The sequence below is a fragment of the Chamaea fasciata genome, unplaced genomic scaffold (genome assembly GCF_029207755.1).
Source record: "Chamaea fasciata isolate MVZ Bird 193981 ecotype frontalis unplaced genomic scaffold, bChaFas1.0.hap1 SCAF_881, whole genome shotgun sequence".
Taxonomy (NCBI): domain Eukaryota; kingdom Metazoa; phylum Chordata; class Aves; order Passeriformes; family Sylviidae; genus Chamaea; species Chamaea fasciata.
Genome location: NW_027094966.1, coordinates 18,523 through 41,554, shown reverse-complemented (window position 1 = coordinate 41,554; position 23,032 = coordinate 18,523). Strand labels below are relative to the sequence as shown.

General features: G+C 53.3%; 1 protein-coding gene across 1 annotated transcript; it reads left to right on the top strand.

Annotated features, from left to right (window-relative positions):
* Positions 1–7,710: 7,710 nt before the first annotated feature.
* On the top strand, positions 7,711–22,636 carry LOC136306004 (POU domain, class 2, transcription factor 2-like; the record flags this gene model as incomplete). The annotated part of the gene is made up of 11 exons (XM_066209355.1): positions 7,711–8,941; positions 9,250–9,284; positions 9,412–9,463; positions 11,499–11,582; positions 14,725–14,835; positions 15,119–15,211; positions 16,457–16,624; positions 17,614–17,755; positions 18,702–18,853; positions 20,653–20,925; positions 22,556–22,636. Coding segments are annotated over exons 2-11 (1,179 nt in total), but the record flags the coding sequence as incomplete, so codon positions are not given.
* Between the last annotated feature and the right edge of the window lie 396 nt (positions 22,637–23,032).

Here is a 23,032-nt window from a genome sequence, read left to right as displayed (position 1 = left end):
AATCCTCCTGAGAACGCCCCAAAAATCTCCCCAAAAAACCTCTCCAAACCCCCCAAACCCCCCAAATTCCCCCCAAATCCCCCCAAAATCCCCCAAATCCCCCCAAAATCCCCCAACCCCCCAAATCATCCCCAAACCCCCCAAAATTCTCCTCAAAACCCCCCGAAAACCCCTTCAGATCCCCCCAGTTGCTCCCCAACATCCCCCAAACCCCCCCAAATTATCCCTGAACCCCCCAAATCCCAAAAGCCCCCCAAATCCCCCCCAAAATTCCCCCAAAATCCCCCAAATTCCCCCAAATCCCCCCCAAATTCCCCCAAATTCCCCCAAATCCCCCCAAATTCCCCCCAAAATCCCCTAAAAACCCCAAATCCCCCCAAATCCCCCCAAATTCCCCCAAATTCCCCCAAATCCCCCCAAATTCCCCCCAAAATCCCCTAAAAACCCCAAATCCCCCCAAATCCCCCCAAATTCCCCCAAATTCCCCCAAATCCCCCCAAATTCCCCCCAAAATCCCCTAAAAACCCCAAATCCCCCCCAAAATTCCCCCAAATTCCCCCAAAATCCCCCAAATTCCCCCAAATCCCCCCAAAATTCCCCAAATCCCCCCAAAATCCCCCCCAAATCCCCCCAAATCCGCCTCCCCTCCCCCCGCCGGGGCTTCCCCCGTGTCCCCCTCCCCCCCGGCCCCTCCCCCCCCTAATTGCCGCCGCCAGCCCCCATTAACGCCATCGATTTTTCTGGGCCGAAACGCATCGATTTTGGGATTTCCCATCGATCCCCCGCCCTAAATCTGCCGCCGGCGGGAGGGGGGGGGGGAGGGGGGTCCCCGGCCCCTCCCCCACCCCGGCCGGACCCTCCCCCACCTCCCCGGAGCCCCCCCGGACCCCCCCCCGGGGGGTTTTTGGGGGTTCCCCCGGTCGGGGGTCTTACCCCTCCCCCACCCGGGTTTTTGGGGGGAGTGGGGGAGGGGCTCGGGGGGCGTGTCCCTGACCTTGACCTTGACCCCTCCCCTCCCCCCCTTTGCCCCTCCCCCCAGGTCCTGGGCTGGCCCCGAGGGAGCGGCCGAGGGCGGCCGGACAGGTACAGAGGGGACACCTGGGGACACCTGGGGACACTGGGGACACCTGGGACACACCTGGGGACACACCTGGGGACACCTGGGACACCTGGGGACAGCTGGGGACACCTGGGACACCTGGGACACCTGGGACACCTGGGGACACACCTGGGGACACCTGAGATACACCTGGGGACACCTGGGACACCTGGGGACACCTGGGGACACCTGGGACACACCTGGGGACACACCTGGGGACACCTGGGGACACTGGGGACACCTGGGACACACCTGGGGACACACCTGGGGACACCTGGGACACCTGGGACACCTGGGGACACACCTGGGGGGGCCTGGGGACACCTGGGACACACCTGGGGATGTTCGGGGATTTTTTGGGGATTTTTCGGGGACATTGGGGACATTGGGCGCAGCGGGCTCTCGGCGTCCCCGCCTTGGGGACAATCGTGGTGTCACCGCCCTGGGGACGGTGGTGGCCTCGGTGTCCCCGATTTGGGTCTGGGGTCTCCTCCGGGGGTTTGTCACTGTCCCCAATTTGGGTCTGGGGTCTCTCAGTCCCCAGATTTTGGGTCTGGGGTCTCTCTCTCCGTTTTTGGGTCTGGGGTCTCTCAGAACCGGAATTTCGGGTCTGGGGTCTCCTCTAGGAGTTTGTCACTGTCCCCAAATTGGGTCTGGGGTCTCTTGGTCCCCGATTTTGGGTTCTGGGGTCGCTGTTCTGGGTCTGGAGTCCCGATTTTGGGTCTGGGGTCTCTGTTTTGGGTCTGGGGTCTCTTGGTCCCCGTATTTTGGGTCTGGGGTCGCTGTTTTGGGTCTGGGGTCTCTGTTTTGGGTCTGGGGTCGCTGTTTTGGGTCTGGGGTCTCTGTTTTGGGTCTGGGGTCTCTTGGTCCCCGTATTTTGGGTCTGGGGTCGCTGTTTTGGGTCTGGGGTCGCTGTTCCTCTTTTGGGTCTGGGGTCCCCTCCGGGGGTTTGTCACTGTCCCCGATTTGGGTCTGGGGGGGGCAGCGTGGGGACCCCAGACCCAAAACTGGGGAGGGGCGAAATTGGGGAGAAATCGGGAAAAACCGGGAAAAAAATGGAGAGAAAAGGGAAAAGGGGGCGGGAATTGGGGGAAATCGGGGGATTTGGGGCAATTTTGGGGAATTTCGGGGGAATTTTGGGGGAATTTTGGGGTCGGGATTTGCGGGAATTTTGGGTCAGTTTCGGGTCAGTTCCGGGTCAATTTTGGGTCAGTTTTGGGGCGATTCCGGAGCAGTTTGGGAGCAGAATCGGGAGGAATTTGGGGGGAATTTTGGGGCAATTTCGGGTGAATTTCGGGTCAATTTTGAGGCTGGAATTTCGGGTCAATTTCGGGTCAATTTTGGGGCAATTCCGGATCAATTTTGGGTCAATTTTGGGTCAATTTCAGGTGAATTTCGGGACAATTTTGGGGCTGGAATTTCGGGTCAGTTTCGGGGAAATTTCGGGGGAATTTCGGGACAATTTTGAGGCTGGAATTTTGGGTCAATTTTGGGGCAATTCCGGATCAGTTTGGGAGCGGAACCGGGCGGAATTTCGGGGCAATTTCGGGTGAATTTCGGGTGAATTTCGGGTCAATTTCAGGTGAATTTCGGGACAATTTTGGGGCTGGAATTTCGGGTCAATTTGGGAGCAGAATCGGGAGGAATTTTGGGTCACTTTTGGGTCAATTTCGGGACAATTTCAGGTGAATTTCGGGTCAATTTCGGGTGAATTTCGGGTCAATTTCGGGTGAATTTCGGGACAATTTCGGGGCTCGAATTTCGGGTCAATTTCGGGTGAATTTCAGGTGAATTTCGGGTGGATTTCAGGTGAATTTCGGGGCAGTTCCGGGGCGATTGGGGCCATTTTTGGGGCCAAATTTTGGGCACTTTTGGGGGACCCCGGGGGGTCTCCCCGTCTCCCCTGGGGGCCGGGGGCGGATTTTGGGTCAAAACCCGACGTTTTCGGCTCAATTCCGATAACGGGGGGGGGTTTTTGCGATAAGGGGTGGGGGGGGAGGGGCGCGGCCGCTCCGCCAGGTCCCGACCCTTCCCCTCCCCCACCCCGTGTCCCCCCCTCCCCTCCCCCCCTCCCCTCCCCCCACGGCGGCCCCGGAGCGCGGCTGGAGGCGGCGAATGAGGGTCCCGGTGAGCGGGGGGAGGGGTCCGGGGGGGTCGTGGGGGGAGGGGAGGGAGACGCCGCCCCTCCCCCACCCCTTTCCCCCCGTTTATTTTTAATTTTTTTTATTTTTTTTTTCCCCGCTTTTTTATTTGATTTTTTTTTTTTTTTTTGGTCGATTTTTTTGTCGGGTTTTTTTTTGTGTCTTTTTTTTTAATTTTTTTTTTTTTTGTTTTATTTTTTGAGGGGGGGGGAGGGGTCAAATATCGACGCGACCCCTCCCCAATTTAAAAAAAAAAAAAAGGGGGAAAAACGGGTGAAAAAAAGGGAAAAAATAATGATGGGGGGAAAGAAGATTAAAAGGGGAAAAAAAAATGGGGGGAAAAAAGGGAAAAAAAGGGAAAAAAAATAAAAGGAAAAAGCGGCGGCGGCGGGGGGAGGGGCGGGGGGGGAGGGGCTGTCGCGACAGCGGGGAAGAGCCCCGGCGGGGTCGCGATAGGGGCGGGGGGGAGGGGAGGGGGAGTGTCCGAGTGTCCGAGTGTCCGAGTGTCCATTTGTCCGAATGTCCATTTGTCCGAGTGTCCATTTGTCCATTTGTCCGAGTGTCCGAGTGTCCGAGTGTCCATTTGTCCATTTGTCCATTTGTCCGAGTGTCCGAGTGTCCGAGTGTCCATTTGTCCGAATGTCCATTTGTCCGAGTGTCCATTTGTCCATTTGTCCGAGTGTCCGAGTGTCCGAGTGTCCGAGTGTCCGAGTGTCCGAGTGTCCGAGTGTCCATTTGTCCATTTGTCCATTTGTCCATTTGTCCGAGTGTCCGGGGGGCGTTGGGACATTTCCCTTTTTTCCCAATTTTCCCAATTTTTCCCCTTTTTCCCATTTTCCCCCATTTCCCATTTTCTCCCATTTCCCATTTTTTCTCCCATTTTTCCCCCATTTTTCCCCCTTTTTCCATTTCTCCCCTTTTCCCCGATTTTTCCCATTTCCCCCTTTTTTCCTGTTCCCTCTTCCCCTCATTTTCCCCATTTCCCCAATTTCCCCCGATTTTTCCCATTTTATCTTTTTTCCCCATTTCCCATTTTTACCCATTCCCCCTCGTTATATATTTTCCCTTTTTTCCCCATTTTTCCCCATTTTTTCCCGTTTCCCATTTCCCCCCATTTTTTCCCGTTTCCCATTTTCCCATTTTCCCCATTTTCCCCATTTTTCCCCATTTTTTCCCGTTTCCCATTTTCCCATTTTCCCCTTTTCCCCCCCATTTTTCCCCTTTCATTTCCCTTTTCCCCATTTTCCCCATTTCCCCCATTTTTCCCTATTTCCCCATTTTTTCCCGTTTCCCTTTTTCCCCATTTTTCCCCTTTCATTTCCCTTTTCCCCATTTCCCCCCATTTTCCCCCATTTTTTCCCGTTTCCCATTTCCCCCATTTTTCCCGTTTCCATTTTCCCCCATTTCCCCCATTTTTCCCCATTTCCCCCATTTTTTCCCGTTCCCCATCTTCCCAATTTTTCCCCATTTTTCCCCATTTTCCCCATTTTTCCCGTTTCCATTTTTCCCCATTTCCCCAATTTTTCCCTTTTTTCCCCCATTTTTCCCCATTTCCCCCATTTTTTCCCGTTCCCCATTTCCCCAATTTTTCCCTTTTTTCCCCCATTTTCCCCATTTCCCCCATTTTCCCCATTTTCCCCCATTTGTTCCCGTTCCCCATTTCCCCAATTTTTCCCTTTTTTCCCCCATTTTTCCCCATTTTCCCCCATTTTTTCCCGTTTCCATTTTTCCCCATTTCCCCCATTCCCCCCATTTCCCCCATTTCCCCCATTTTTTCCCGTTTCCATTTTCCCCATTTCCCCCATTTTCCCCATTTCCCCATTTTCCCCATTTCCCCCATATTCCCCACTTTTTCCCGTTTCCATTTTTCCCAATTTTTCCCCATTTCCCCCATTTTCCCCCATTTCCCCCATTTCCCCCATTTCCCCCATTTTTCCCCATTTCCCCCATTTTTCCCCATTTCCCCCATTTTTTCCCGTTCCCCATTTCCCCCATTTTTCCCCATTTCCCCCATTTTTTCCCGTTTCCATTTCCCCCATTTCCCCCATATTCCCCATTTTTCCCCGTGTTCCCGGTTTTTCCCCCTCCCCCTCCCCCTCCCGCCGTCCCCGCGCGCCCCCGTGCCCCTCCCCCCCGATCGATGCCGGGATCGATTCCGGCCCCGGGAACGATCGATCCCCGTGGGAAAATCCGGGGGGGGAGGGGCCGGCGGCGCCTGGGGACATCCCGCCGCGCGGCGGAACATTTGGGGCATTTCTCGGGATTTCGGGACATCTCGGGACATTTCGGGACTTGTTCTGGATTTTTTTGGGGGGGCGGAATTTTTTGAGATTTTTTGGGGGTTTTTTTGGGGACATTTGGGGACATTTTGGGACATTTGGGACGTTTGGGAACACCTGGGGATGCCTGAGGGTGATTTGGGGCGATTTTGGGTCATTTTGGGTGATTTGGGCTGATTTCGGGGCTGTGTTTTGGGGTGATTTCAGGCTGGTTTTTGGGGTGATTTCGGGTGATTTCGGGGCTGTGTTTTGGGGTGATTTCGGGTGATTTCGGGGCTGTGTTTTTGGGGTGATTTCGGGGCTGGTTTTTGGGGTGATTTCGGGTGATTTCGGGGCTGTGTTTTGGGGTGATTTCGGGTGATTTCGGGGCTGTGTTTTGGGGTGATTTTGGGGTGATTTGAGGCTGGTTTTTGGGTGATTTCGGGTGATTTCAGGGCTGTGTTTTGGGGTGATTTTGGGCTGATTTCAGGCTGGTTTTTGGGGTGATTTGGGCTGATTTCGGGGCTGTGTTTTGGGGTGATTTGGGCTGATTTCGGGGCTATGTTTTGGGCTGATTTCGGGTGATTTCAGGCTGGTTTTTGGGGTGATTTCGGCTGATTTCGGGGCTGTTTTCGGGGTGCCGCCCCATGTGACCGGTCCCCCCCGCCCCGCGGGTTCCGTCACCGCCGCCGCCGTTTCCTCCCGGAGCTTCCTGGAGCGGCCGGGCCGGGCCCCGAACCCCCAAAATCCTCCCCGAATCCCCCCGAAATCCCCCCAAAATCCTCCCCAAAATCTCCCCAAAATTCCCTAAAAATCCTCCCCGAAATCCCCCCCCCAAAATCCTCCCCAAATCCCCCCAAATCCCTCCCGAAATCCCCCCAAAATTCCCCCCAAATCCCCCCCGAATTGACCCTGAAATTCCCCCGAAATCCCGTTCCCCAAAATCCCACCAGATTTCCCCAAAACCGTCCCCAGAATTCCCCCCCAAATCCTCCCGGAGTCTCCCCAAATTCCCGCAGATTTCCCCCGAAATTCCCCCCCGGCCCCACCATGGTGAACCCCAACGCGTGGGCCGCAGGTAGAGACCGGGGAGTTCTTTGGGATTCGGGGGAATTGGGGATTCGGGGGGATTTGGGATTCGGGGGAATTTGGGATTCGGGGGAATTGGGGATTCGGGGGAATTGGAAATTCGGGGAATTGGGGATTCGGGGGAATTTCGGGTGGATTTGGGGGTTTTGGGGGAGATTTTGAGTGGATTTTTTGGTGGATTTTTTGCGGATTTTTGCGGATTTTTTGCGGATTTTTTGCGGATTTTTTGCGGATTTTTTTTTGGAATTTCGGGCGGGTTTGGGGGTGAATTTTGGGTGGATTTTGGGGTTTTTTGCGGGAGATTTTGAGTGGATTTTTTGGTGGATTTTTTGCGGATTTTTTTTTGGAATTTCGGGCGGGTTTGGGGTGAATTTTGGGTGGATTTTGGGGATTTTTTGCGGGGGATTTTGAGTGGATTTTTTGGTTGATTTTTTGTGGATTTTTTTTTGGAATTTCGGGCGGGTTTGGGGGTGAATTTTGGGTGGATTTTGAGGGGATTTGGGGGTGGATTTTAGATGGAGTCTTGGGTGGATTTTTGAGTGGATTTTGGGGAGGTTTTGAGCGGATTTGGGGTTGATTTGGGGTGAATTTTGGGGGGTTTTTTGGGGCATTTTGGGTGAATTTTTGCGGATTTTTGGGATGGATTTTGGGTGGATTTTTTGTGAATTTTTGGACGGATTTTGGGGGGACTTTGGAGGAATTTGGGTCAATTTTTGGGGGGCATTTTGGTGATTTTTTTTTAAATTATTTTTTATTTTGGAGGTGAAATTCCAGTCAATTCCGGCTGGATTTTTTTTTTTTTTTTTTGGTGAATTCGAGCGAAATTTTTTTGGGTGAATTTCGGGCGATTTTGGGGTCCCCCCATTCCCGCCATCCAAACTCGGCTCATTTCCCCTAAATCTCTCTTTCCCCCCCCCCTCCTAAATTTTCATTTAAAAAACCCCAAAAACGGCGAAAGGAGAAGTGAGAGTGGGGGGAGGGGCGGGGCTGACTCAGCCTCATGCAAATGAGGGGGGAGGGGCTGACAAAAAACCCCCCAAAAACCCCAAAAAACCCCAAAATCATCCCCCCCAAAAAAATTCCTCCCCGGAAGGGGTTAAACCCCCTCCCCCCGCAGGTAATGGGAAAAAATCTGAAAAATTTTGGATTTGGGGGGAATTTCGGGGATTTCGGGGTGCTCGTGGATCGGTTTTTGGGGTGATTTTGGCGATTTTTGTGAATTTCGGGTGGATCCGGGGCGGTTTTGGGGCGATTTTGGGGGAATTCGGGGTTTGCTTTTGGGGGTTTTTTTTTTGGTGTTTTTTTGGGGTTTTTTTTTGCCCGAATTTCGGACGATTCCGGCTGATTTTGGGGCGGATTTGAGGCGATTTTTTTTGGGGTGATTTGGAGCGAATTTGGGGCCGGCCCGGAGTCATTTTGGGGCCGTTTCGGGTGATTTTAAATTTTGGGGTGACTCGGATTCATTTGGGTCGATTTTGGGGTGATTTTGGGGGCGGTTTCGGTTTATTTTGGGGCGATTTGGAGCGAATTGGATTTTTTGGGGGGCGTTTAGATTTCTTTGGGGCGATTTTGGGGTAATTTAGATTCATTTCGGGTGATTTTCCGCTGATTTCGGGTCATTTTGGGGCGATTTCCTCCGATTTCTGGGGGCGGCCCTGAGGGATTATTTGGGGTGAAGTGATTTTTGGGGTCATTTTGGGGTCATTTCCAGGCGATTTTGGGTCATTTCGGGGCAGTTTTCGCTGATTTTGGGGTGACCACGGGGGGATCTTTGGGGTGAAGGGAATTCTGGGTAATTTTGGGGTGATTTTTGGGTCATTTCTCGGCAATTTTGGGTCATTTCGGTGTCATTTTTTTGGGGTGAATTCTGGGTAATTTTGGGGTGATTTTTGGGTCATTTCTCGGCAATTTTGGGTCATTTCAGTGTAATTTTTTTGGGGTGAATTCTGGGTAATTTTGGGGTGATTTTTGGGTCATTTCTCGGCGATTTTGGGTCATTTCGGTGTAATTTTTTGGGGTGAACTCTGGGTAATTTTGAAGTTACTTTTGGGTCATTTCTCGGCAATTTTGGGTCATTTCGGTGTAATTTTTTTGGGTGATTTCGGGGTAATTTTGGGATGATTTTTGGGACATTTCTCGGCAATTTTGGGTCATTTCAGTGTCATTTTTTGGGGTGATTTCGGGGTAATTTTGGGATGATTTTTGGGGTGGTTTCGGGGTGATTTTTCGGGTGATTTTTTTGGGTCACTTTGGGGTGATTTGACGTTTTTATTTTTTTTCTTTCCCTCCACCCCAAGAACTGAGGATGTCTAAACCCCTGGAGCTGGAGAAGGAGCTGCCGGGGGAGCGCCCGGGTAGGAACATTTTGGGAACATTTTGGGGACATTTTGGGACATTTCGGGATTTTTTGGGGGAGATTTCAGGGAAATTTTGGGATTTTTATTTAATTATAATTTTTTTTTCGGACATTTATTTGGGGACATTTCGGGGATGTTTTTTGGGGATTTTTTGGGGGACATTTTGGGATTTTTTTAAAAAAATTTTTGGGACATTTTGGGATTTTTTTTTTTTAATTTTTTGGGGGACATTTTGGGATTTTTTGGGGGGACATTTTGGGAACATTTGGGGACCCCCCTGATTGTCCCTTTTCCCCCCTCCCCAGACACAGAAACCAATGGACCCGACACGAACCACCAGGTGAGAAATTTTGGGGTTTTTTTTGGTTTTTTGGGGGTTTTTTTGGTTTTTTGGGGGTTTTTTGGGGGGTCCTGGGGCTGGACCCTCCCCCCCAAATTTGGATCTCACCCCTCCCCTCCCCCACCAGGCCCAGCAGAACAAACCCCCCCCCCTTCGGCCCCGCCCCCCCCGGCGCCAAGGTAAGAGACGGAGACCCTCCCCCAAATCCCCCAAATCCACCCCAAAATCCCATCAATTCACCCCCAAAATTCCCCCTCCAAAATCCTCTTTGAAATCCCAAAAATCATTCCCGAAATCCGCCCCGAATCTGCCCCGAAATCCCGCCCAAAATCCCCCCAAAAAATCCCCAAAAATCCTCCCCGAAATCCCCCCTGAAATCCCCCAAAATCGTCGCCAAAATCCTGCCCGAAAACATCCCGAAAATCCTGCCCCGAATTCAACCCCACATCGCCAAAATCCTCCCCAAATCCTCCCCAAATCCTCCCCGAAATCTTCCCTGAAATCCCCAAAATCCTCCCAAAAAACCCTCCCCGAGGTCACCCCAAAATTCTCCCCAAATCCGCCCCCAAAATCCCCAAATTTCACCCCAAAATCCTCCCCCAAAATCCCTTTGAAATCCCGTTAAAATCCACCCCAAAAATCCTGCCCCAAATCCTGCCCCAAAATCCCCCAAAATTCTCCCCAAAATCCCCAAAAATCCTGCCCCAAATCCTGCCCCAAAATCCCCAAACTTCGCCCCAAAAATCCTCTCCAAAATCCCGAAACACCCTGCCCCAGATCCGCCCCAAAATCCCCCAAAATTCTCCCCAAAATCCCCAAAAATCCTCCCCAAATCCGCCCCAAAATCCCCAAATTTCACCCCAAAATCCTCCCCAAATCTGCCCCTCCCCCCCGGTTCCTGTTTTGGTGCCGGGGGTGGGGGAGGGGCGGGGGGGGGGAAATCCCGGCTGGGGTGGGGGAGGGGCGGCGGCGGCAAAACAGGAAACCGGGGGGGAGTCCCCAAAATCCGCCAAAAACACCCCAAAAAAATCGGCCCCAAAATCGGCCAAAACACCCCAAAATCTGCCCCAAAATCTGCCCCAAAATCCGCCCCAAAATCTGCCCCAAATGCCCCAAAATCTGCCCCAAAATTCACCAAAAATCCGCCCAAAATCGGCCCAAAACACCCCAAAATCCGCCCAAATCTCCCCAGACTCCCCCAAATCCTCCCAAATTTCCCCCAATTTCCCCGAATTTCCCCCAATTTCCCCGAATTTCCCCCAATTTCCCCGAATTTCCCCCAATTTCCCCCGATTTCCCCCGATTTCCCCCAATTTCCCCCCGAATCCCTCCTGAATTTCCCCAAATTTCCCCCAATTTCCCCCAATTTCCCGAATTTCCCCCGATTTCCCGAATTTCCCCCGATTTCCCCCAATTTCCCGAATTTCCCCCGATTTCCCCCAATTTTCCCCCGAATCCCTCCTGAATTTCCCCAAATTTCCCCCAATTTCCCCCAATTTTTCCCCTATTTCCCGAATTTCCCCCGATTTCCCGAATTTCCCCCGATTTCCCCCAATTTCCCCCCGAATCCCTCCTGAATTTCCCCAAATTTCCCCCAAATTCCCCCAAATTTCCCCCAATTTCCCGAATTTCCCCCGATTTCCCCCAATTTCCCCCCGAATCCCTCCTGAATTTCCCCAAATTTCCCCCAAATTTCCCCCAATTTCCCGAATTTCCCCCAAATTTCCCCCGATTTCCCCCAATTTCCCCCCGAATCCCTCCTGAATTTCCCCAAATTTCCCCCAAATTTCCCCAAATTTCCCCCAATTTCCCGAATTTTCCCCGATTTCCCCCAATTTCCCCCGAATCCCTCCTGAATTTCCCCAAATTTCCCCCAAATTCCCCCAAATTTCCCCCAATTTCCCGAATTTCCCCCGATTTCCCCCAATTTCCCCCCGAATCCCTCCTGAATTTCCCCCAATTTCCCCCAAATTTTCCCCAATTTCCCGAATTTCCCCCGATTTCCCCCAATTTCCCCCCGAATCCCTCCTGAATTTCCCCAAATTTCCCCCAAAATTCCCCCCCAACCCCCCCTCCCCCCGGGGGATTTCCCCCGACTTCCCCCCGGACTTTTCCCCCAAATCTCCCCAGATTTCCCTGAATTCCCCGCGGAATTCCTCCCAGTTTCCCGCCTTTTCCCAAACCTCGCCGATTTCACCCCAAAACCGCCGGCAGGTGACGGGCCCGGAGCCGCCCCCTCCCCACCCCGCGCCCCCTCCCCAGGCTCAGCTGCTGCTGGCGGGGTCCCAGCTGGCCGGGGTGAGTCCGGGACCGCTTTGGGCACCTTTGGGGACAATTTGGGAATTGGGGGATTTGTTGTGTTGGAGTTTGGGGGCGGGGTTTGGGGTTTGGGGGCGGGGCTTCGCTGCTGCGCGGGGCGGGGCTTGGGGCTGGTACTGACCTGCTGCTCCTCCCCCCCTTGTGTGTCCCCCCCGGAATTGTCCCGAATTGTCCCAAAATTGTCCCAAAATTGTCCCGAATTGTCCCGAATTGTCCCTCGTGTCCCCCTTAACCCCTCCGCTGCCGTGTCCCCGTGTCCCTGTCGCTGTCCCCCATCTCCATCGCTGTCGCTGTCGCCTGTCGCCTGTCCCCTCTCCCCTGTTCCCTGTCGCCCGCCACTATCGCCTGTGACTATCGCCTGTCGCCTGTCGCCGGTCCCTGTCCCCGTGTCCCTCTCCCTGTCGCTGTCGCTGTCGCCTGTCTCTATCCCTGTCCCCATCCCTGTGTCCCCTGGCACTATCGCCTGTCTCCTGTCCCGTCGCCGCCACTATCGCCTGTCGCCGCCACTATCGCCTGTCGCCTGTCGCCTGTCGCTGCCACTATCGCCTATCGCCTGTCGCCGCCACTATCGCCTGTCGCCTGTCGCCTGTCGCCGCCACTATCGCCTGTCGCCTGTCGCTGCCACTATCGCCTGTCGCCTGTCGCCTGTCGCCGCCACTATCGCCTGTCGCCTGTCGCCGCCACTATCGCCTGTCGCCGCCACTATCGCCTGTCGCCTGTCGCCTCCACTATCGCCTGTCGCCTGTCGCTGCCACTATCGCCTGTCGCCGCCACTATCGCCTGTCGCCTGTCGCCGCCACTATCGCCTGTCGCCTGTCGCCTGCGGCCCCAGCTGGCCGCGCTGCTGCCGGCCCCGCAGCAGCTCCTGGCCCAGGCGCAGCTTCTGGCGGCGGCGGCGGCGCAGCTGCCGCAGGGACCGGCCGGGACCCCCGGGGCCGCCCCGGGGCCGCCCGCGGGGACGGCGGGGACCCCCGCGGCCACCCCGGCGGCCGCCCCCGCCACCCCCGGCCCCGAGGGGCCCGCGCCGCCCCCCGCGCCGCCGCCGCTGCCGCTGCCCGGCCCCATCCAGCTCTCGGCGCAGGTAACGGAGCGGGGAGGGCGGAGAGGTCCCAGAAACGCGTCCCGGGTTTCGCCCAAAGTGCCCCCGGGACTCGGCCCGAAATGCCGCGAGGTCACCGCCCCAAAAAACCGCGAATTCGGCCCAAAAATCCGCGAATTCGGCCCAAAAATCCTCCGGGAACGGCCCAAAATACCGCGAATTCGGCCCAAAAATCCTCCGGGAACGGCCCCAAAAATCCTCCGGGAACGGCCCCAAAAATCCTCCGGGAACGGCCCCAAAATACCGCGAATTCAGCCCAAAAATCCCCCGAATTCAGCCCAAAAATCCCCCGAATTCAGCCCCAAAATCCTCCGGGAACGGCCCCAAAAATCCTCTGGGAACGGCCCCAAAATACCCCAAATTCAGCCCCAAAATCCCCGAATTCAGCCCAAAATCCCCGAATTCAGCCCAAAATCCCCGAATTCAGCCCAAAATCCCCCGAATTCACCCCAAAATCCCCGAATTCAGCCCAAAATCCCCGAATTCGGCCCAAAATCCTCCGAATTCAGCCCAAAATCCCCGAATTCGGCCCAAAATCCCCCGAATTCACCCCAAAATCCCCGAATTCAGCCCAAAATCCCCGAATTCGGCCCAAAATCCCCGAATTCACCCCAAAATCCCCGAATTCGGCCCAAAATCCCCCAAATTCAGCCCCCAAATCCCCCGAATTCAGCCCCAAAATCCCCGAATTCGGCCCAAAATCCCCCGAATTCACCCCAAAATCCCCGAATTCAGCCCAAAATCCCCCGAATTCACCCCAAAATCCCCGAATTCAGCCCAAAATCCCCGAATTCACCCCAAAATCCCCGAATTCAGCCCCAAAATCCCCGAATTCGGCCCAAAATCCCCGAATTCACCCCAAACCCCCCAGACAAATGCCCCGTTTGGGGCTCCCGGGGCTCACCCGACGCCCCCGTGTTGTGTCGCCCCCCGTCCCTCCATGTCCCCCCGTCCGTCCGTCTGTCCCGGTGTCCCCCCGTCCATCCGTCTGTCCCTGTGTCCCCCTGTCCGTCCGTCTGTCCCTGTGTCCCCCGTCCGTCCGCCTGTCCCTGTCCTCTCTGTCCCCCGTCCGTCCGTGTGTCCGTCTGTCCCTGTGTCCCCTGTGTCCCCCTGTCTGTCCCGGTGTCCCCCTGTCCATCCGTCTGTCCTCATGTCCCCTGTGTCCCTCCGTCTGTCCCTGTCCCTCTGTCTGTCCCCATGTCCCCTGTCCGCCTGGCCGTCCGTGTGTCCGTCTGTCCTCATGTCCCCTGTGTCCCCCTGTCTGTCCCGTGTCCCCCTGTCTTTCCCTGTCCCTCTGTCTGTCCCCATGTCCCCCGTGTCCCCCTGTCTGTCCGTCCGTGTGTCCGTCTGTCCCGTGTCCCCCTGTCTGTCCCGTGTCCCCCGTGTCCCCCTGTCCGTCCGTCCGTGTGTCCATCTGTCCCGTGTCCCCCTGTCCGTCCGTCCGTGTGTCCATCTGTCCCGTGTCCCCCTGTCTGTCCCCGTGTCCCCCTGTCTGTCCTGGTGTCCCCCTGTCCGTCCGTGTGTCCGTCTGTCCCGTGTCCCCCTGTCTGTCCCGTGTCCCCCTGTCTGTCCCCGTGTCCCCCTGTCTGTCCTGGTGTCCCCCTGTCCGTCCGTGTGTCCGTCTGTCCCGTGTCCCCCTGTCCGTCCGTCCGTCTGTCCGTCTGTCCCGTGTCCCCCTGTCTGTCCCTGTCCCCCCGTCCGTCCGTCCGTGTGTCCGTCTGTCCCGTGTCCCCCTGTCTGTCCCGTGTCCCCTGTCTGTCCGTCTGTCCCTGTGTCCCCCTGTCTGTCCTGGTCTCCCCCGTGTCCCCCTGTCCGTCCGTCCGTGTGTCCGTCTGTCCCGTGTCCCCCTGTCTGTCCCCATGTCCCCTGTCCCCCTGTCCGTCCGTGTGTCCGTCTGTCCCGTGTCCCCCTGTCTGTCCCGTGTCCCCTGTCTGTCCGTCTGTCCCTGTGTCCCCCTGTCTGTCCTGGTGTCCCCCGTGTCCCCCTGTCCGTCCGTCCGTGTGTCCGTCTGTCCCTCCGCAGGACCTGCAGGGGCTCCTGCAGCTGCAGCAGCTGGTTCTGGTGCCCGGCCACCCCCTGCAGCCCCCGCCCCAATTCCTGCTGCCCCCGGCCCAGCAGGGACAGCCAGGTGAGGTCACCCGGGGGTCACGCAAAGGTCACGGGGTCACCCGGGGGTCACTCAGGGGTCACGGTGGGATTTTGGGGTCACAGGAGGGGGGTTGGGGGGGATTCGGGGGGAATTTGGGGTCTTGGGGGGGATTTTTGGGGTCCCAGGGGAGGATTCGGGGGGGTTGGGGGTCTTGGGGGGATCCGGGGCTCTCTGCGGGTTTTGGGGTCTCATTTTGGGGTCCCTGCGGGTTTTGGGGACCCGCCCCTGACCCCTCCCCCCCCCGTTTTTTTTCTCTCCCCCCCCCAGGGCTGCTCCCCCCCCCCCAACCTCTTTCAGCTACCTCAGCACAGCCCGGGGGGGCTCCTGCCCAACCCCCCCCGCGGGGGGCTGCACGCACAGGTAACCCCCCAAAAAACCCCAAAAATCCCCCCAAAATTCCCGCCAAAGCCCCCAAAAAATCCGGAAAAAATCCCCCCCGAAAAACCCCAAATTACCCCCAAAATTCCCGCCAAAGCCCCCAAAAAATCCGGAAAAAATCCCCCCCGAAAAACCCCAAAAAACCCCAAAAATCCCCCCAAAATTCCCGCCAAAGCCCCCAAAAAATCCGGAAAAAATCCCCCCCGAAAAACCCCAAAATTCCCCCCAAAATCCCCCCAAAATCCCCCAAAAATCCGAAAAAAATCCCCCCAAAAACCCCCAAAAATCCCCCCAAAATCAAAAACAAAATTCCCCCCAAAACCCCCCCAAAAATCTGAAAAAAATTCCCCAAAAATCCCCCAAAAATATGAAAAAAAATCCCCCCAACCCCCCAAACCTCCCACCCAAACCCCCCAAAAACTCCTCGGGGTTTTGGCTCTTTTCCCCCTTTAACCGATTTTGGGGGATTTTGGAGGATTTTTTTGTCTTTTATTTCTTTTGTTTTTTTGTCTTTTCTCCCCTTTTAACCGAATTTTTTTGGGGTTTTTTTTTGAGATTTTTTGTGGTTTATTCCATTTTTTCCCCATCTTTTCTCCCCTTTTAACCGAATTTTTGGGGTTTTTTTTTCCTTTGGGGATTTTTTTGCGTTTTATTCCATTTTTTTTTTGTCTTTTCTCCCCTTTTAACCGATTTGTTTTGGGATTTTTTTTAGTTTTTTTTTTTTTGAGATTTTTTGTGTTTTATTCCTGTTTTTTGGGTTTTTTGTCTTTTCTCCCCTTTTAACTGAATTTTTTGGGGTTTTTTTGGTTGTTTTTTGGAGATTTTTTGCGTTTTATTCCATTTTTTTCCCATCTTTTCTCCCCTTTTAACCGCATTTTTTGGGTTTTTTTTTTTGAGATTTTTTGTGTTTTATTCCATTTTTTCCCATCTTTTCTCCCCTTTTAACCGCATTTTTTGGTTTTTTTTTTGTGGGGTTTTTTTTGGAGATTTTTTGCGTTTCATTCCATTTTTTTCCCATCTTTTCTCCCCTTTTAACCGCATTTTTGGGGTTTTTTTTTGGAGATTTTTTGTGTTTTATTCCATTTTTTTTCCCATCTTTTCTCCCCTTTTAACCGAATTTTTGGGGTTTTTTTTTTGATATTTTTTTTGGAGGTTTTTTTGCGTTTCGTTCCCCATTTCCCCGCCTTTTCCCGCCCCTAACCGAAGGCCTCGGTCTCCCCTCGGCAGCCCGCGGCCCGGCCGGGGGTCCCCGAGCCCCCCCCGCCCTCGGGGGTGGCCCCGAAATGTCCCGAGGCGCCCCCGGGCCCCCCCGGGGAGGAGCCCGGCGACCTCGAGGAGCTCGAGCAGTTCGCGCGCACCTTCAAGCAGAGGAGGATCAAACTCGGCTTCACGCAGGTAAAAATTCCCTTTCGGGGCGGGTTGGGGCGTTCTGGGGCTTTCGGGAATTTGGGGGGATTTTTTGGATTTTTTTTTTTGTTTTTTGGGGATTTTTTTCTGATTTTTTCCGATTTTTTTCTGATTTTTTTTCAGATTTTTTTCAGATTTTTTTCAGATTTTTTTCAGATTTTTTCCAATTTTTTTCCAATTTTTTCCAATTTTTTCCAATTTTTTCCGACATTTTTCCGATTTTTTCAGATTTTTTTCCGATTTTTTTCCGATTTTTTCCGATTTTTTTTCCGATTTTTTTCCGATTTGTTCCTGATTTTTTTCTGATTTTTTTCCGATTTTTTTCCGATTTTTTCCAATTTTTTTCCAATTTTTTTCAGATTTTTTTCAGATTTTTTCAGATTTTTTTCCGATTTTTTTCAGATTTTTTTCAGATTTTTTCAGATTTTTTTTCCGATTTTTTTCTGATTTTTTCAGATTTTTTCAGATTTTTTTCCAATTTTTTTCCAAATTTTTTCTGATTTTTTTCCGATTTTTTTCCGATTTTTTCCTGATTTTTTTTTTGCGATTTTTTTTCTTTATTTTTTTCCCTTTTTTTTATTTTTATAAAATTTTTTTTTCCTGATTTTTGGGGTTTTTTTTCGGTTTAGTTCCATTTGGGTTTTTTGGGGATTGGGAAATTTTTGGGGGGGATTTTTTCGGGGATTTTTTTGGAATTTTTTAGGGGGGTTTTTTTGGGGTGATTTTTGGCTGTTTTGGGGGCCCTGATTTTTGAGTTGATTTGGGGAACATTTGGGGATATTTTTGGGTGATTTTGGGGACGATTTGGGGCTGATTTTGGGGTGTTTTTTGGGCTGATTTTTGGTGATTTTGGGGATATTTTGGGGGGCATTTTTGGGGCATTTTTTGGCTGTTTTGGGGATATTTTCTCGGCTGTATTTTGGCCGTTTTGGGGATGATTTTTGGGTCAATTTCGGGTGTTTTTGGGGCTCCCCCAGGGCGACGTGGGCCTGGCCATGGGGAAGCTCTACGGGAACGATTTCAGCCAGACGACGATCTCGCGCTTCGAGGCGCTGAACCTCAGCTTCAAAAACATGTGCAAGCTCAAACCGCTGCTGGAGACCTGGCTGAGGGACGCAGGTGGGACCCGTGGATCCCTGTGGATCCCCTTTGGATCCCCTGGGGATCCCCTATGCATCAATGGAGATCCCATAAATACCCTTTGGATCAATGGATCCCCTGCTGGAGACCTGGTTGAGGGATGCAGGTGGGACCCGTGGATCCCTGTGGATCCCCTATGGATCCCCTGGGGATCCCCTATGGATCAATGGAGATCCCATAGATATCCTATGGATCAATGGATCCCCTGCTGGAGACCTGGCTGAGGGACGCAGGTGGGACCCGTGGATCCCTGTGGATCCCCTATGGATCCCCTATGGATCCCCTATGGATCAATATGGATCCTATGGATCAATGGATCCCCTATGGATCAATATGGATCCCCTCTAGATCCCCTATAGATATCCTGTGGATCTCCCTCGCCAAGTCAGGGCGATGTCGGTGTCTGTGGGATCCATGGGATCCGTGGGATCTATGGGATCGACAGGACCTATAGGATCTATAGGACCAGATTGACGGGATCAACGGGATCAGATCAATGGGGCCCATGGGATCTATGGGATCTATAGGATTAGATCATGGGGATCGATGGGATCGATGGGACCTACGGGACCTATGGGATCAGTGGGATCAGTGGGATCAATAGGATCAGATCAATGGGGTCAGTGGGATCCATAGGATCAGATCTATAGGATTTATGGGATCTATGGGATCAATGGGATCTACGGGATCTGTGGGATCAACGGGATGTATGGGAACTATGGGATCTGTAGGATCAGATCTATGGGATCAGTGGGATCAATAGGATCAGATCAATGGGATCAACGGAGTCCATAGGATCAGATCTGTAGGATCTATGGGCTCTGTGGGATCTATGGGATTTATGGGATCAGATCTCTGGGATCTATGGGATCAGTGGGATCTATAGGATCAGATCCATAGGATCCATGGGCTCCTCCCCCCCCAGAGACGATGTCGGTGGACTCGGCCCTGCCCAGCCCCCCCTCGCTGGGCCCGCCCACCCTGGGGGGCTTCGAGGGGCTCCCGGGGCGGCGCCGCAAGAAGCGGACCAGCATCGAGACCAACGTGCGCTTCGCCCTGGAGAAATCCTTCCTGGCGGTGAGGAAACATCCCGAAAACATCCCGAAAATGCCCTCAAATATCCCAAAAAACCGAACAGACAAAAAAAATTCCCAAAAATCCCCACTAAAAACGGCCCAAAATGACCCAAAATGACCCAAAACCCGTCCCAAACCCAACGTGCGCTTGGCCCTGGAGAAATCCTTCCTGGCGGCGAGGAAACATCCCAAAAACATCCCAAAATAAACCCCAAATATCCCCAAAAATCCCTGAAATATCCTAAACCCCCAAATCCCCAATTTTTGCCGATGTTCCCCTTTTTCCCCTTGTCCTTTTCTCCTCCCCTTTTCCCCCAATTTTTTCCCGGTTTCCAAATATCCCCAATTTCCCCGATTTCCCAGTTTCCCCCCTTTCCTCCTGATTTCCCCCTTTTTTTCCAATTTCCCCCAATTTTCCCGATTTCCCCAATTCCCAATTTTTACGATTTTCCCAATTTCCCCTGATTTTTCCCTATTTTCCCCTCGATTTCCCCCCTTTCTTCCCCAACCCCCATTTTTCCCAGTTTCCCAATTTCTCCCCCAAATTCCCCCAATTTCCCGTTTTTCCCCCCAGAACCAGAAGCCGACGTCGGAGGAGATCCATCGTCCTTTTTTCCCCATTTCCCCCATTCTTCCCCATTCCCCCCTGTTTTCCCGGTTTCCCCCAATTCCCAAATTTCCCAAATTTCCCCGGTTTCCCCAATTTCCCGTTTTTCCCCCCCAGAACCAGAAGCCGACGTCGGAGGAGATCCATCGTCCTTTTTTCCTCCCCATTTCCCCCATTTCCCCCATTTTTTTTCCCCATTTCCCCCCTGTTTTCCCGTTTCCCCCAATTCCCAAATTTCCCCGATTTCCCCAATTTCCCGTTTTTCCGTCCCCCAGAACCAGAAGCCGACGTCGGAGGAGATCCATCGTCCTTTTTTCCTCCTTTTTTTTTCCCCATTTCCCCCCCGTTTTCCCAGTTTCCCCCAATTCCCAAATTTCCCCGGTTTCCCCAATTTCCCGTTTTTCCGTCCCCCAGAACCAGAAGCCGACGTCGGAGGAGATCCATCGTCCTTTTTTCCTCCCCATTTTTTCCCCCCAGTTTCCCCCATTTTTTTCCCCATTTCCCCCCGTTTTCCCAGTTTCCCCCAATTCCCAAATTTCCCCGATTTCCCCAATTTCCCGTTTTTTCCGCCCCCCAGAACCAGAAGCCGACGTCGGAGGAGATCCATCGTCCTTTTTCCCCCCAATTTCCCCCATTTTTTTCCCCATTTCCCCCCCATTTTCCCGGTTTCCCCCAATTCCCAAATTTCCCCGGTTTCCCCAATTTCCCGTTTTTTCCGCCCCCCAGAACCAGAAGCCGACGTCGGAGGAGATCCATCGTCCTTTTTCCTCCCCATTTTTTCCTCCCATTTTTCCCCATTTCCCCCCCGTTTTCCCGTTTCCCCCAATTCCCAAATTTCCCAAATTTCCCCGGTTTCCCCAATTTCCCGTTTTTCCCCCCCAGAACCAGAAGCCGACGTCGGAGGAGATCCATCCTCCTTTTTCCCCCCAATTTCCCCCATTTTTTTTCCCCATTTCCTCCCCGTTTTCCCATTTCCCCCAATTCCCAAATTTCCCCGATTTCCCCAATTTCCCGTTTTTCCCCCCCAGAACCAGAAGCCGACGTCGGAGGAGATCCATCGTCCTTTTTTCCTCCCCATTTCCCCCATTTCCCCTATTTTTTTCCCCATTTCCCCCCGTTTTCCCCGTTTCCCCCCAATTCCCAAATTTCCCAAATTTCCCCGGTTTCCCCAATTTCCCGTTTTTCCCCCCCAGAACCAGAAGCCGACGTCGGAGGAGATCCTGCTGATCGCGGAGCAGCTGCACATGGAGAAGGAGGTGATCCGCGTCTGGTTCTGCAACCGCCGCCAGAAGGAGAAGCGCATCAACCCCTGCGGCGTCGCCGCCGGCGTCGCCCCGAGCGTCCCCAACGTCCCCAACGCCGCCGGCGGCGTCCCCAACGCCGCCAACGCCGCCGGCGTGGCCGGGAACGCCGCCGGCGCCGCCGGGAACGTCGCCGCGAAGGTTCCGGCCTTCGGCGCTCATGGGGTGTGTGTGGGAGGAGAGTTTTCGGCGGATTTGGGGGGATTTTTGATTTTTGGGGGTTTTTTTTGGGTTTTTGATTTTTGGGTTGGTTTTTTGGGGGGGTTTGGGGGGTTTTGGGGGGTTTTTTGGGGTTTTGAGTTTGGGGTTTTGGGTTTTTTTGGGTTTTGGGGGGATTTTTTGGGGTTTTTTGGGGTTTTTGATTTTTGGGTTGGTTTTTTTTTGGGTTTTGGGGGGGTTTTGGGGATTTTTTTGGGGTTTTTGAGTTTGGGGTGGGGTTTTTTTGGGTTTTGGGGGTTTTTTGGGGGTTTTTTTGGGGTTTTTGAGTTTGGGGGTTTTTTGGGGGGGTTGGGGTGTTTTATGTGTTTTTTACAGTTTTTCAGTTTTTTGGGGTTTTTTGGGGGAGGTTTTGGGGTTTTTTGGGGATGTTTTATGTCGTTTTTTGGGTTTTCGGGGGTTTTTTTTGGGGGGGTTCTTCATATTTTTGGGGGGTTTGGGTCTTTGGGGGGGGTTTGGGGGCGTTTTGAGGGTTTTTTGGGAGTTGGGGTTGGTCATTGTCACCATGGGATTGGTCAGTGTATGGGATTGATTGGTCAGTGTATGGGATTGGTCACTCTATGGGATTGGTCAGTGTATGGGATTGGTCACTCTATGGGATTGATTGGTCAGTGTATGGGATTGGTCAATGTATGGGATTGGTCAGTGTATGGGATTGGTCAGTGTATGGGATTGGTCATTGGGTCATTGTCCCCATGGGATTGGTCAGTGTATGGGATTGGTCAATGTATGGGATTGGTCAGTGTATGGGATTGGTCATTGGGTCACTGTCCCCATGGGATTGGTCACTCTATGGGATTGGTCACTGTATGGGATTGGTCAGTGTATGGGATTGGTCACTGTATGGGATTGGTCAGTGTATGGGATTGGTCACTCTATGGGATTGATTGGTCAGTGTATGGGATTGGTCAGTGTATGGGATTGGTCAGTGTATGGGATTGGTCAGTGTATGGGATTGGTCAGTGTATGGGATTGGTCATTGGGTCACTGTCCCCATGGGATTGGTCACTCTATGGGATTGGTCACTCTATGGGATTGGTCAGTGTATGGGATTGGTCACTGTATGGGATTGGTCAGTGTATGGGATTGGTCACTCTATGGGATTGATTGGTCAGTGTATGGGATTGGTCAATGTATGGGATTGGTCAGTGTATGGGATTGGTCAATGTATGGGATTGGTCAGTGTATGGGATTGGTCACTCTATGGGATTGGTCATTGGGTCACTGTCCCCATGGGATTGGTCAGTTATGGGGCTGGTCATTGTATGGGAATGGTCACTGTCCCAATGGGGTTGGTCACCTCTCTATGGGATTGGTCACTCTATGGGATTGGTCATTGTTTGGGATTGGTCACTGTCCCCAATGGGATTGGCCATTGAATAGGATTGGTCATTGTCCCCAGTGGCATTGTGGGATAGATGGGACGGGTCATTGTCCCCCATCGGATTGGTCACTTATGGGATTGGTCATTGTTTGGGATTGGTCATTGGGATTGGTCACTGTCCCCCAATGGGATTGGTCACCATGTGACCCCAAATGTCCCCAAATGTCCCCAAAATGACCCCAAACTGTCCCCCAGGTGACCCCGCCCGGCCCCGCCCTCGGCCTCCCCGCCCCTGGCAGCCTCGGCACCACAGTGGGGTCCGGGGCCCCAAAAACCCAAAAAAACCCCCAAAAATGGGGTGGGGGAGGGGATTTTGGGGGATTTGGGGGGATTTGGGGGGATTTGGGGGAATTTGGGGGATTTGGGGCAATTTTGGGGAGATTTGGGGCATTTTAAGGGAATTTGGGGACATTTTTGAGGGGATTTTGGGAATGTTGAGTGGATTTTAGGTTATTTTGATGGGAATTTTGGGTAATTTTAAGGGGATTTGAGGATTTTTGGCTCCTCTGACCTTTGACCCCTCTCCCATCCTCAGTGACGTCACTGACCTCCGGCCCCTCCCCCCCGCCGCCCCCCCCCGGCTCCGCCCCCTCCCCCCTCGGCCTCGGCTCCGGGTGAGTGACCCCCCGGTGACCCCGTGACCTCTGGGTGACCCCCGGGTGACCCCCGGGT